At 40.0% G+C, this 13,870-nt stretch overlaps 1 protein-coding gene across 2 annotated transcripts in view; it reads right to left on the bottom strand.

Annotated features, from left to right (window-relative positions):
• Positions 1-664: 664 nt before the first annotated feature.
• The window catches only part of LOC109894202 (tetraspanin-5-like), a 40,978-nt gene continuing 27,772 nt past the window's right edge, over positions 665-13,870 (bottom strand). The window contains exons 7-10 of one of the 2 annotated variants that reach the window (XM_031828502.1): positions 12,458-12,574; positions 9,774-9,835; positions 9,522-9,567; positions 8,331-9,231 (exon numbers count right to left, since the gene is read on the bottom strand). In XM_031828502.1, the coding sequence (XP_031684362.1) occupies positions 9,555-9,567; positions 9,774-9,835; positions 12,458-12,574 (192 nt within the window). In that variant the 3' untranslated portion in view covers positions 8,331-9,231; positions 9,522-9,554. Of the gene's footprint in view, positions 901-8,330; positions 9,232-9,521; positions 9,568-9,773; positions 9,836-12,457; positions 12,575-13,870 lie in introns of those variants that run through there. The other variant, XM_031828503.1, reaches the window with a different exon arrangement.

The raw sequence follows: 13,870 nt of genomic DNA, 5'->3' as shown, positions 1-13,870 counted from the left end.
CTAATTAAAGGGGAACTCCACCTGCTGATTTGACCTTGTTTAATGGCTCCTCGAGGATTGCTTCCAGCCAAGACAGAAGCCAACATTAGTTGGTTTCATACAGCTACCGTGCCAATAGGCATTTTGTCTGGTGCTAATGGGGCTACCTTGGCAAACATGTCAGAGTGGTCATACCTTCCTATGTGGTGTCCGGTATACAACAGGAGTTCCCTGATCCTGTTGCAGAATACACAGGGGTTTTCGCCCCCCATATTGACTGATACCATTCAATAATTTAAAAAAAGACAATAAAAGTCAAATGAGTCTAGTGCAATTTTAATGTTGAGTGCCAGGTCTCTCTCCATTCAGAGGTATCAGTTTCAAGCCCATCTGTCATTCTGGACTTCATCACATCATTTTGCAGGTCTCCATGTGCTTGCAAGTTAAATAAAGGTTAAATAAAAAAATAAAAAAATTGCTCCATACACATTTCTGTGAACCAATACACACATAGTCACTATTGTATTACCAATGGCAGTCAGTACAGGCTCCCGAGTGGCACAGCGTTTTAAGGCACTGCATATCAGTGCTAGAGTTGTCACTACAGACCCTTGTTTGATTCCAGGCTATATCACAACTGGCTGTGATTGGAAGTCCCATAGGGCGGTGCACAATTGGCCCAGCGTTGTCTGGATTAGGGTTTGGCCGGGTAGGCTGTCATTGTTAATAAGAATTTGATTGTAACTGACTTAACTATTTAAATCAAACAAATATATCTGACACACAAACATATAGTACGTTGCAGTTTGAACAGGTTAGACTAAACCTACCTAATTCTGTTCTTCCCATCAATGATCATTGGTGATGCTGGAGTGGAGGTCTTTGCCAGAGCCCCGTAGTCTGTATGGCAGCATAGATCAGCTACTGGTTGGCAGGGTTGGGGAGTAAGAGATTACAAAAAATGGTAACTGTAATACGTTACTAACAAAAATATTTTAATCAGATTACAGATACTTTAAAAAAACTAGATGATTACTTTGAGTATTACTTTTAAATTCCGAAAGGAGGTTTACGAAAAATATATATTTGGCACAAAAAATGCGCTCTTGCAACAGCTGCACAGTGCGGATCCCAGCCTATGGAATAAAAGTGGGGCTTTTATTGCTCAATCATCTGACCTCAACCGAATTGAGTTGGTTTGGGATGAGTTGGACCACAGAGTGAAGGAAAAGCAGCCAACAAACGCTCAGCACATGTGGGAACTCCTTCAAGACTGTTGGAAAAGCATTCCAGGTGAAGCTGGTTGAGAGAATGCCAAGAGTGTGCAAAGCTGTCAGCAAGGTAAAGGGTCGCTACTTAGAAGAATCTAAAATATATTTTGATTTGTTTAACACTTTTTTGGTTACTAGATGATTTCCACATGTGTTATTTCATAGTGTTGATGTCTTCACTATTATTTTACAATGAAAAACCCTGGAATGAGTAGGTGTCTAAACTGGTACGGTATCCATTAATTCTTGAAGAATATAACTTATAAATGCCTCATGAGCTTAGTTCAACTGTCACACTCCACGAGAGCCCAAAATATAAGCTTGTTTTTCTCCAATGTTTGTAAACATTGTACATTTAAACAAACACTGTATAGCCTCAAAACATGGTTAAAACAATAATGTGATATCATGGGACGGTCAGTACTTGCATCCATAGCTCTGTCTATTAATCTGAAAGTGGTTACATTTCTCCAGGCCCATCCCTCAGTTATTTACCAAAACAGAGGCAGGGCGACCGTTTTGTTATTGTTTCCTGTGTGGATTTGCCCTTAAAACAGCTGCATATTATCAAGATGTCAAAGTGTCACCAACAAAAAGGTAAACAATAGGCCTATAGCTAATGCAGCATATGGCATTCATTTATCACATGTAAATAGCACTTTTCACTTGTGCTCAAATCTGCCATTCCTTGAGCACAGCATTTATTTTTCAACTCAAATCAATGAGCCCATTCCTAAACAACAGAGTAGGGCTGGCTAATAAGTCCTTCGTTGTGGGGTTATGCTCAGGTAAAACAATTTGGCCAATTTATACTTCCATATTTCCAAGTCCTATTCTTGAAGATCAAGGAGTATAACATGTATTGAAATGACTGAAATTCTGATAGACTTTGGTTTTTAATGTAAAGATATAATTTCATTATTATATGTAGTAGAAAACTATGGGTTAAAAGAACTCTAACATGTAACCTTTATTTAACAAGGCAAGTCAGTTAAGAACAAATTCTTCTTTACAATAACAGCCAACCCCAGCCAAACCCGGATAATGCGGGGCCAATTGTGCGCCGCCCAATCACACCAGATGTGATACAGCCTGGATTCAAACCAGGGACGGTAGTGACACCTCTTGCACTGAGATGCAGTGCCTTAGACCACTGCGCCACTATACTTTTCCACTTGGGTAAATTATAGTGAAAAAATATATGAACATAACATGTAAAGTGTTGGTCCCATGTTTCAAGAGCTGAAATAAAAGATCCCAGAAATGTTCCATATGCACAAAAAGCGTATTTCTCTCAAATGTTCTGCACAAATTTGTTTACATACCTCTTAGTGAGCATTTCTGATTTGCCAAGATAATCCATACACCTGACAGGTGTGGCATATCAAGAAGATGTTTAAACAGCATGATCATTAAATCAAATCAAATTATTTTTTATTTGTCACATACACATGTTTAGCAGATGTTATTGTGGGTGTAGCTTGTGTTTCTAGCTCTAACAGTGCAGTAATATCTAACAATAGTATCTACAAATTTCACAACAATACACACAAATCTAAAGTAAAGGAATGGAATTAAGAATTTTGAAAATGTTTATTTTACTAGGCAAGTCAGTTAAGAACAAATTCTTATTTTCAATGACGGCCTAGGAACAGTGGGTTAATTGCCTGTTCAGGGGCAGAACGACCTTGTCGTTCTTTACCTTGTCAGCTCGGGGATATGAACTTGCAACCTTTCGGTTATTAGTCCAACGCTCTAAACACTAGCCTACCCTGAATATATAAATATTTGGGTGAGCGGCATAGACTAAAATACAGTAGAATAGGATAGAATACACTATATACATATGAGATGAGTAATGCAAAATATGTTTTAAAAAATTGTTTTTTATTATTTTTTGTTTGTTATTTATTTATTATTATTGTTATTTTTTTATTATATTTTTTATTACAAAAAACACAAGGAAGGGGTAACATTAAAGTATTAGAACATGGACAAACAATACAGCATCAAGACACTATCAAACATGTATCAGTCTTTCCACAACAGAGCCATCCTTATGTGTGAGGGTGCGTGTGCATGATAGTGATATAAAATATATGTCCTAGACTCCTTTTTCATGATCACAATCTTGAGAAACCCGAACCCTCCATCACACCCTTTGAGTTCCTTTGTCCATGACAGGAAATTATTTCACCACCCCATTCCTTTTTTCCACGCAACATCATCTAAGGATGTAGAGTAAGTTTCCTGTAAACAGTATATGTTATATTCCTTTTCTTGTCACCATGTAAAATCTTATTTTTTTATAATCTGCCAAACTGTTACAATTATAACTAGCTATACTTATTTAAACCCTTACCATAACTAGATACTATTCTCAGGCTAAATTGACCATAATTAGTGCTTGTAAATGTACTGCCATCAGAGATATTATGAAGGTCAAAACTAGAGCTTTCAAATGTCTGATATTTAGAATTCAAGAAATAGGTTCTGGCAATATTTGTTTTATTCCAATTGCCTGTGAGCCAATGCCACAGATGTTAGAAAGTAAGACTATAATGTGTGATGTCTAAATAAATAATAACTCTGCCAATTTGCAGGTTTGAGTGTCTATGTGTGTAACATGTAGTGCGTATAGCCTTAATATTCATAATTGTAATCCATATCGTATCACCATCATAGTTGCATCATAATTACATTTAACATAATTGAAAAACACCTCCCAGCATTTCAATAGCAATTGACGTTTCACATGATCATGAAAGAGACCTTGCATTACTCTAGAGACGGCTTCACTACAGTACAAATGTATTCCGTACAATATGTTATTATTCCCCAATGCCCCTATTCTGATATCTTCCCCTTGCTTGTTGTAAACATATATAAACGTGTAGACAAATACATAAAAAAGATAGACAAACAATAAACACATTAAATTATAAAACTGTTCTCGACAATAGAAAGGGAAAGAAGAGAAGAGAGCGAGATCAGGTGTGTGTGTGTATAAGTCCGTATGTGTAAGCAAGCATGTAGTTCAGTACGTGTGTGTTCATATCCACTTCATAATGTTCAGGTATTTTAAACAGTTCCCATACCTTCCCTGTAGAATTTAGTACAGCCACGGTGTTATGGAGCTGTCTCGGAATAGCTGTCCATCTATAAAGAGTTTGTCCACAATGATAAAGGCACGCCTACCATCCTTCCTTTGTTGTCTTTGTACCGGATATAGTCTCTTACAACGTTCGTTTATCTCCTTTGGAAATTGGTCATTGAGACCGAATTTGGTCCCTTTAAGTTCCCTTCCTCTGCTTTTGATCAGCTCCTTTTCTTGGTAGTGTTCAAATTTTGCGATGATCGGTCAGGGACCCTTGGTCTTGTCTCACCAAGCTCCAAGTCTGTGTACCCGGTGGAAAGCCACCATGTTTACAGTCTCTATAGGAAGTTTAAAGACGGATTGCATTCATTTTCTGATCGCGCTCTCTGGATTATTGGATGCGTCCTCAGGAATACCAGAAAAAAAATGATTTTCACGCATGCTACGACTTTGTATGTCTAATAGGGTCTCCTTCGTCACCCTGTTTTCCCTGAGTAGACAATCCATGTCGGAATCGTGTATTTTTACCTTGGCTGTGAGTGTCTTGTTTTCTCTTTGGAGCTTGAGAATTTCACTCTGGCTGAACTCCAAACTCCCCCTCAGCCCTGCTACCTCCTCACCCAACTTTTCCATTGTTGCATGGATTCCAGCCAGAGCACTAGCCTCTACCTCAATGGTAAGTAAATTGTCCGTGTCTGTAGATTAATCTGTTTTTCTTTATTTTGTAAAGGTGGTCTGATCTTTCCACGAAGGAGTATGTTGTTCCTCCATAGCGTAAAGCTGTTGGTACTCATCGATTTCCCTCAGGATCTCCTTGGTATCCTGATTGGCTCTATACTGCAACTAGTTGTTTTATGAAAAGATAACAATGAGTCCACGATGACGACAGGTGTCTGTAGTACAGCCAGTTAGCACTTGCAGATTCCACGCCACAAAAAAGGAACACAAACATGCAGTCCCAGCCGTAAAGGCTAACCGAGTTGTGGAATCCTTAGTAACAAAACTTTAGTTATGTAAACATTATTTAAGTAACTAGTGTTCCATTATTAAAGTGGCCAGTGATTCCAAGTCTATGTATATAGGGCAGTAGCCCTATTGATGACTATTTAACAGTCTGAAGGCCTTGAGATAGAAACTGTTTTTAAGTCTCTCAGTCCCAGCTTTGATGCACCTGAACTGACCTCGCCTTTTGGATGATAGCGGGGTGAACAGGCAGTGGCTCGGGTGGTTGTTGTCTTTGATGATCTTTTTGGTCTTCCTGTGACATCGGGTGCTGTAGGTGTCCTGGAGGGCAGGTAGTTTGCCACCAGTTTTGCGTTGGGAAGACCGCACCACCTTCTGGAGATCCCTGCGGTTGCGGGTGGTGCAATTGCCGTACCAGACGGTGATACAGCCCAACAGGATGCTCTCAATTGTGCATCTGTAAAAGTTTGTGAGGGTGTTAGGTGCCACACCAAATGTATTCTGCCTCCTGAGGTTGAAGAGGCTCTGTGCTGCCTTCTTCACTACACTGTCTGTGTGGTTGGACCATTTCAGTTTGTCACCGAAGGGTACAACGAGGAACTTGAAGCTTTCCACCTTCTCCACTGTGGTCCCGTCAATGTGAATAGGTGGTGTTTCCTGAAGTCAAAGATCAGCTCCTTTGTCCCGTTGATGTTGGATGAGAGATTATTTTCCTGGCACCACAGTCTGAGGGCCCTCACCTCCTCCCTGTAGGCTGTCTCATCATTGTTAGTAATAAGGCCTAATACGGTTGTGTCATCTGCAAACTTGATGATTGAGTTAGAGGCATGCATGGCCATGCAGTCATGGGTGAACAGGGACTATGGGAGGAGGCTGAGCATGCATCCTTGTGGGGCCCCAGTGTTGAGTGTTTTTTCCTACCTTTACCACCTGGGGTCGGCCCGTCAGAAAATCCAGGACCCAGTTGCACAGGGCAGGGTTCAGACCCAGAGCCTCAAGCTTAATGATGAGCTTGGAGGTACCCTGGTGATAAATACTTGGGGTGGCAGGGTAGCCTAGTGGTTAGAGCATTGGACTAGTTACCGGAAGGTTGCAAGTTCAAACCCCTGAGCTGACAAGGTACAAATCTGTCATTCTGCCCCTGAGCAGACAGTTAACCCACTGTTCCTAGGCTGTCATTGAAAATAAGAATTTGTTCTTAACTGACTTGCCTAGTTAAATAAAGGTAAAAAAATGCTGAGCTATAGTCCATGAACAGCATTCTTACATAGGTTTTCCTCTTGTCCAGATGAGCTAGGGCATTGTGCAGATCCTTGACTAGTCTCTCAAAGCACTTCATGATAACAGAATTGAGTCAATTGTCATTTAGTTCAGTTACCTTTGCTTTCATAACTACAGTTTGTATTCGGCCATATTCCCAGTCACCTTGCCATGGTTAAAAACGATGGTTCGCGCTTTCAGTTTTGAGTGAATGCTGCCATTACACAGGTGTACCTGGTGCTGGGGACTATAAAAGACCACTCTAAAATGTTCAGTTTAGTCAAACAACACAATGCCACAGATGTCACAAGATGAGGGAGCGTGCAATTGGAATTCTGACTGCAATGGACAAATGCTCACCTTTGATGGCTAGTGGCACGCTGGAGAAAGTGTGTTTTTCACAGATTACTTCCAGTTTCAACTGTACATGGCAGATGGCAGGCAGCATGTATGTAGTCGAGTGGGCAAGAGGTTTGCTGATGTGAACAGAGTGCCCTGTGGTGGTGGTGGTGGGGTTGTTATGGTATAGGCCAGGGGTGGGAAATTCCAGTCCTCGAGGGCCTAATTGGTGTTACAGTTTTGCCCCGGCTAACACACCTGACTCCAATAATCACCTAATCATGAACTTCAGTTTAGTATTCAATTGGATTAATCAGCCTTATTTGCTAGGGATGGAGAAAAAGTGTGACCCCAATCAGGCCTCCGAGGACTGGAGTTGCCCACCCCTGGTATAGGCAGACATAAGCAACGGACAACGAACACAATTGCATTTTGTCGATGGCAATTTGAATGCACAGGGATACCATGACGAGATCCTGAGGCCAATTTTCATGCCATTCATCCGCCTCCATCACCTCATGTTTCAGCGTGATAATGCGCGGCTCCATGTTGCAATGATCTATCTGTACACAATTCCTGGAAGCTGAAAATGTCCCCGTTTTTTTTTGGCCCCATTGGACCTTTAAAACAAATTTTCAGCAATTCTACGCATTTTGCCATGGGGTAGATATAACTTTTTGAAGTTTAAAACATTTTCTGCCATTCTACACATTTTGTAATGACTTATGCCATGTTATTATTATCTGAGTGAGAATGACTAACAAAGTCAATGGGGGACCCCTGGAGGTCAGAGCCCCTGGGCACGTTCACTGCATGCCCGGTTGGTGTTCGGCCACGATTACTACAAGTTTAGGTAGCGGGCTAGACTAACTACCAACCTAAAATGTGTTAGCTGACATGGCTAATTGAGTGACTGCCAGTGACTGATAAGAGAAAAACTGCTTCTGCACAACCACATATCGAAATTGCACCTGGTGCATTCTACTATTCTTACTCTCAATAGTAAGTTGAGACCCTCGACTGAGTTACGGCCGATGTCACTTATGCCTGGAACTGGCCTTGGCTGAGTCAGTTATCACTGGATGGTTTCTTCGCCAATGTAGTTTGTGTACTGTCACTGATTCACCTGCAGGTGGAGACATTTAGCAGGAAAAGGCTAATGATATCTGAGATGACACGGTTTGACAGATCTTGTTCAAATAAAGTTTCAAAGCAGCACAACAGTAGGCTGAATCAATCTGTTAGCCTCTTAAAACTAGCCTAACATGCCATTTGACAGTCTCATAGGCAGACGTCCAGGCCCTTCTTACATTGCCAGAAGAAGAAAAAATATAAATAATTATGAATTGGGCAGTGGTTCATGGTCAACAAACATGTTACCTTTTACACAAATACATGAATGAATCACCTCTCAGACCCACTAATACAAAGCAGCATACATTTATTTTGACATATTTAAAACTTCTTACTATCCAGTTATTTACATAATTTCAAACACATATGAAATGAAAGTACAGAACATCATGATCACACCTATGGCACAGGGGAAAAGTTGTTTTTTGAGTTGTGAGATGGCGCAGTGAAAAGTACAGACCTACATGCAGTCCCCCAAAAAATCAGTCAGCATTTGCAAAATATGTGGTATTATTACTCTATACCCCAAATAGGGACAGATTTACTTAGACTGCGTGGTGGAGGCTGCTGAGGGGAGAACAGCTCATAATAATGGCTGGAATGGAGTATATGGAATGGTAAATTGAACATGACAATGAAATGCAACACTTGTGTCTGAAATAGAGTTAGTTCATGGTTATTGCTAGTCAATAGGCTGGTATTAGCAACACACATTCTCTTTAGAAACTGACACTTCACACAGTATGGCATGACATTACAAAACATGTTACTGCTACAGCTCCGCAGGCTTTATAACAGTGTACGAAGTGCTACCCAGCCAATTCACTCCTTACTGGTAATCTGACGTATAATGTACAATACATCAGACATCATAACATTAAAGAATACAGGTAGGAGAACCAATGCCCTATGAATAGGCATGCAGTGCATTTCCAGAACCACCTCAGCTCTATACTGTACATGACCAGAGCCATATCGACACATATGTTTGGCTCCCATATATACATACATGTGGCTTTGTACACGACCCTTCCAGGCAGTGTTTGACACAGCCATATGTATATAAAAAGTAAACTCTTACAAAAGTATTATATACAGAGCATAAAGGAAGCAGCGAGACTCTTCATTTTGTACATTTCCCAAGTGTCCTGATCTTCTCCCTTTAGAAGGTGGCAAAACTGAAGAGATCTGCATGGGAGATACAAAATCAAATCAATATTTCATTGAAATGTCACATATGGATGAAAGATGTGGGTCAAAGTATGGTAGTTAATCTGAGCATGATCAAATATAATGTCTTAAGGACACTAAACTAAGACCCAAATCAAGAGAATACAACGGTAGCGGGGAGGACTTATTTCACCTTTATTTATTAACTATAGTTTTATAGGTTCCCCAGACATATTTGTCTTTAATAGAAGAGATTAAAAAGATTCCGGAGTCTAGAACGATTGTAGAACAAGAATAAAGGGGCTTACCTTCGTTCCAACCTTTAGTTTGCTTGAGATGTTTCAGGTAAACAAACTGATGTGTGACGGGGGAAAGTGAAAATAAATTAAAAGAGCACTCACCAAACCTTGGGTTTATATTTCAAATGTTTTCTTTCAATAGATAATCTCTACGCAGAGTCAACAAAACATCAACATTAGTTCATCCTGTAGGTTTGACAGTTATGACCACCAGGTGGCATAATTACACAAAAAAATTAAGTTATCAATTGAGGTTCTTACCAGCTCTCTCTCACTACTTCAATGTCGCTCACTAGATTCTGTGCTAAACAGATCCCAAAAATCTGAAAAAGGGCACAAAGATCAGGCGGGATATCTCTACTTTTGAACGGCTACTGTGGTGATAGATCTAGTTGATTTCAGTTTTTCATGGTCAGTTTTATGATCAGCAATACAGTTTGTTTAATGTCTAAATTCTATTCTCAGACAATAACCTAAGTCATCATTTAGTAGCAAGTAAAGTTCACAACCACATTCACCAGCATAGCCAGCTATGAACACAAAAAGCAGATAAACAATGTTTCAAGACATCTTAAGAAATTGAGCATTGACACCACTCTCAAATAATAAAGAAAACCTGGCTATTTCAAGTACATTCCATTCTGACGACAAGTCAGAAGAAAAGTACAGCCCCTTAAAGCTACATTCTGGGATTAGAAAAAAACAACAAAGGGGAGTGCCCGCTATTTGTTTGGTTATACATCTGAGGGATGGGGCTCGGGAAATATAACCCCTCTCAAATTCATAGACAGGACTCTAAATGCAAGGTTTGACATCTACATGATAGTTTCAACCAAAAACAATTCAAGTCGGAAGTTTACATACACTTATGTTGGAGTCATTAAAACTCGTTTTTTCAACCACTCCACAAATTTCTCGTGAACAAACTATAGTTTTGTCAAGTCGGTTAGGACATCTACTTTGTGCATGACACGAGTCATTTTTCCAACAATTGTTTACAGACAGATTATTTCACTATATCACAATTCCAGTTTAAATACACAAAGTTGACTGTGCCTTTAAACAGCTTGGAAAATTCCAGAAAATTATGTAATGGCTTTAGAAGCTTCTAATAGGCTAATTGACATCATTTGAGTCAATTGGAGGTTTATCTGTGGATGTATTTCAAGGCCTAACTTCAAACTCAGTGCCTCTTTGTATGACATCATCGGAAAAATCGAAATAAATCAGTCAAGACCTCAGAAAAAATGTTGTAGAACTCCACAAGTCTGGTTCATCCTTGGTAGCAATTTCCAAACATCTGAAGGTACCACGTTCATCTGTACAAACAATAGAACACAAGTATAAGCACCATGGGACAACGCAGCCGCCACACTTCTCAGGAAGGAGACGCGTTCTGTCTCCTAGAGATGAACGTACTTTGATTTGCACTTTTCTCACCAATCCAAGAACAACAGCAAAGAGCCTTTTGAAGATGCTGGAGGAAACCGGTACAAAAGTATCTATATCCATAGTAAAACGAGTCCTATATCGACATAACCTGAAAGGCCGCTCAGAAGGGAAGAATCCACTGCTCCAAAACTGCCATAAAAAAGCCAGACTATGGTTTGCAACTGCACATGGGGACAAAGATCCTACTTTTTGGAGAAATGTCCTGATCTGATGTCCTGGTCTAATGAAACAAAAATAGAACTGTTTGGCCATAATGACCATCGATATGTTTGGAGGAAAAAGGGGGATGCTTGCAAGGCGAAGATCACCATCCCAACTGTGAAGCACGGGGGTGGCAGTATCATGTTGTGGGGGTGCTTTGCTGCAGGAGGGACTGGTGCACTTCACAAAACAGATGGCATCGTGAGAAAGGAAAATTATGTGGATATATTGAAGCAACATTTTAAGACATCAGTCAGGAAGATAAAGCTTGGTCGCAAATGGGTCTTCCAAATGGACAACGACCCCAAGCATACTTCCAAAATTGAGGCAAAATGGCTTAAGGACAACAAAGTCAAGGTATTGGAGTGGCCATCACAAAGCCCTGACCTCAATCCTATAGAACATTTGTGGGCAGAACTGAAAAGGAGTGTGCGAGCAAGGAGGCCTACAAACCTGACTCAGTTACACCAGCTCTGTCAGGAGGAATGGGCCAAAATTCACACAAATTATTGTGGGAGGCTTGTGGAAGGCTACCTGAAACGTTTGACCCAAGTTAAACAATTTAAAGGCAATGCTACCAAATACTAATTGAGTGTATGTAAACCTCTGACCCACTGGGAATGTGACGAAATAAATAAAAGCTGAACTAAATCACTCTACTATTATTCAGACATTTCACATTCTTAAAATAAAGTGGTGATCCTAACTGACCTAAGACAGGGAATTTCTACAAGGATTAAATGTCAGGAATTGTGAAAAACTGAGTTAAAATGTATTTGTCTAAGGTGTATGTAAACTTCCAACTTCAACTCTATGTCGTTTGTTCACATTATTCTTGTTTGTAAACAATGGAATAATGAAACCTTGGAGGGGATTCAACCTTGGGGTCGATTTATCCCATGTAGAACCCTTTTTCGCTGTCGATAATGTGCCTTTTAAAGCCAATGTTACCACATACATGGAGATCGCATTCAAAGTAAACATGGCAGATGTCGTCTCAATTGGAAATTATCTTAATATGTCACGTGCCCCATAACGCAGTTTCGGATTGAATTCCGTCCCTTATATTTTGGATTATGGCGAAGACAGACAGTTGTGCTAAACTCATGAGGCATTTACACATTAAATTATATCAATGCGTCAAATATCAAGAATTGAAATGACCATTGAACAGCTTCCCAAATCCCAGGCTGTAGCTTTAAGACCCAAATGCAATGAAAGGAGACCCAGGTAAAACCAGGGTTCATACGCCGGAGTATTTGGGGCTTATGCATCAGACATGTGTTCCCAACCTGTAGTAAAGCGATTCCTATGAAGATCCCCGCCACCACTGTCAGGTTGTCTTGAAGCCACTTCTCAAACTGAGGCACACAGCCTTTGATGTAGATAAAGGTCCTCTGCTCCGAGACCTAACACAGCAGAGACAACACAAAACAATGACCTTTAATGCTAACACTTTTCTCTTACAGTCTATAATTGAATTGGTGTTTACTCTGTCATCAAGTGTAGCTCAGTTGGTTAGGGAATGGCAGCAGCACAATTAGACCCAACCAAATCATGAGAAAACAAAAAGATAATGACTTGACACATTGGAAAGAATTAACAAAAAAACTGAGCAAACTAGGATGCTATTTGGCCCTAAACAGAGAGTACACATTGGCAGAATACCTGACCACTGTGACTGACCCAAAATTAAGGAAAGCTTTGTCTATGTACAGACTCAGTGAGCATAGCCTTGCTATTGAGAAAGGCCACCGTAGGCAGACATGGCTTTCAAGAGAAGACAGGCCTCACAAAATGAGGTGGAAACTGAGCTGCACTTCCTAACATGACCATATTAGAGAGACATATTTCTCTCAGATTACACAGATCCACAAAGAATTCGAAAACAAATCAAATTTTGATAAACTCCCATATCTACTGGGTGAAATTCCACAGTGTGCCATCACAGCAGCAAGATTTGTGACCTGTTGCCACGAGAAAAGGGAAACCAGTGAAGAACAAACACCATTGTAAATACAACCCATATTTATGCTTATTTATTTTATCTTGTGTCTTTTAACCATTTGTACATTGTTAAAACACTGTATATATATATATAATATGACATTTGGATTGTCTTTATTGTTTTGAAACTTCTGTATGTGTAATGTTTACTGTTCATTTGTATTGTTTATTTCACTTTATAAATTCACTTTATATATTATATACCTCACTAGCTTTGGCAATGTTAACACATGTTTCCCATGCCAATAAAGCCCCTTGAATTGAATGGTGCTACCACCACCACGGTCATGGGTTAGATTCCTGCTGGGGTTACATATATATAAAAAACAGTTACTATACTAGAAGTCGCTTTGGATAACTGGGTCTGCTAAATGGCACAGCTACTTTCTAGTATCATTATATTATTATGTGAACTGTACATCAGGTTAATCACGCTTCAGTAGCCTAGATGTTAAAGGTCAGCTTTTGTTAGCCACCTTATGAGTCACCTCAAGTGTTTTCGCGGGGCACTAGGGGGTGAAGTTTCTCCTAGGTATAGATCTAGGATCAGCTTCCCCTCCCCCAATCCTGAACGCAAAACAGACCAAAGATCAGCGTGTAGCAGCAACTTCACCCTGACCTGCATGCCATATACAGTGAGCTCCAAAGGTATTAGGACAGTGACACATTTTTTGTTGTTCTGAATCATGAATAATGAA

Source organism: Oncorhynchus kisutch, linkage group LG7 (genome assembly GCF_002021735.2).
Source record: "Oncorhynchus kisutch isolate 150728-3 linkage group LG7, Okis_V2, whole genome shotgun sequence".
NCBI classification, from domain to species: domain Eukaryota; kingdom Metazoa; phylum Chordata; class Actinopteri; order Salmoniformes; family Salmonidae; genus Oncorhynchus; species Oncorhynchus kisutch.
Note: the sequence above shows the minus strand (reverse complement) of the source record. Positions and strands in the feature narration are given on the sequence as shown.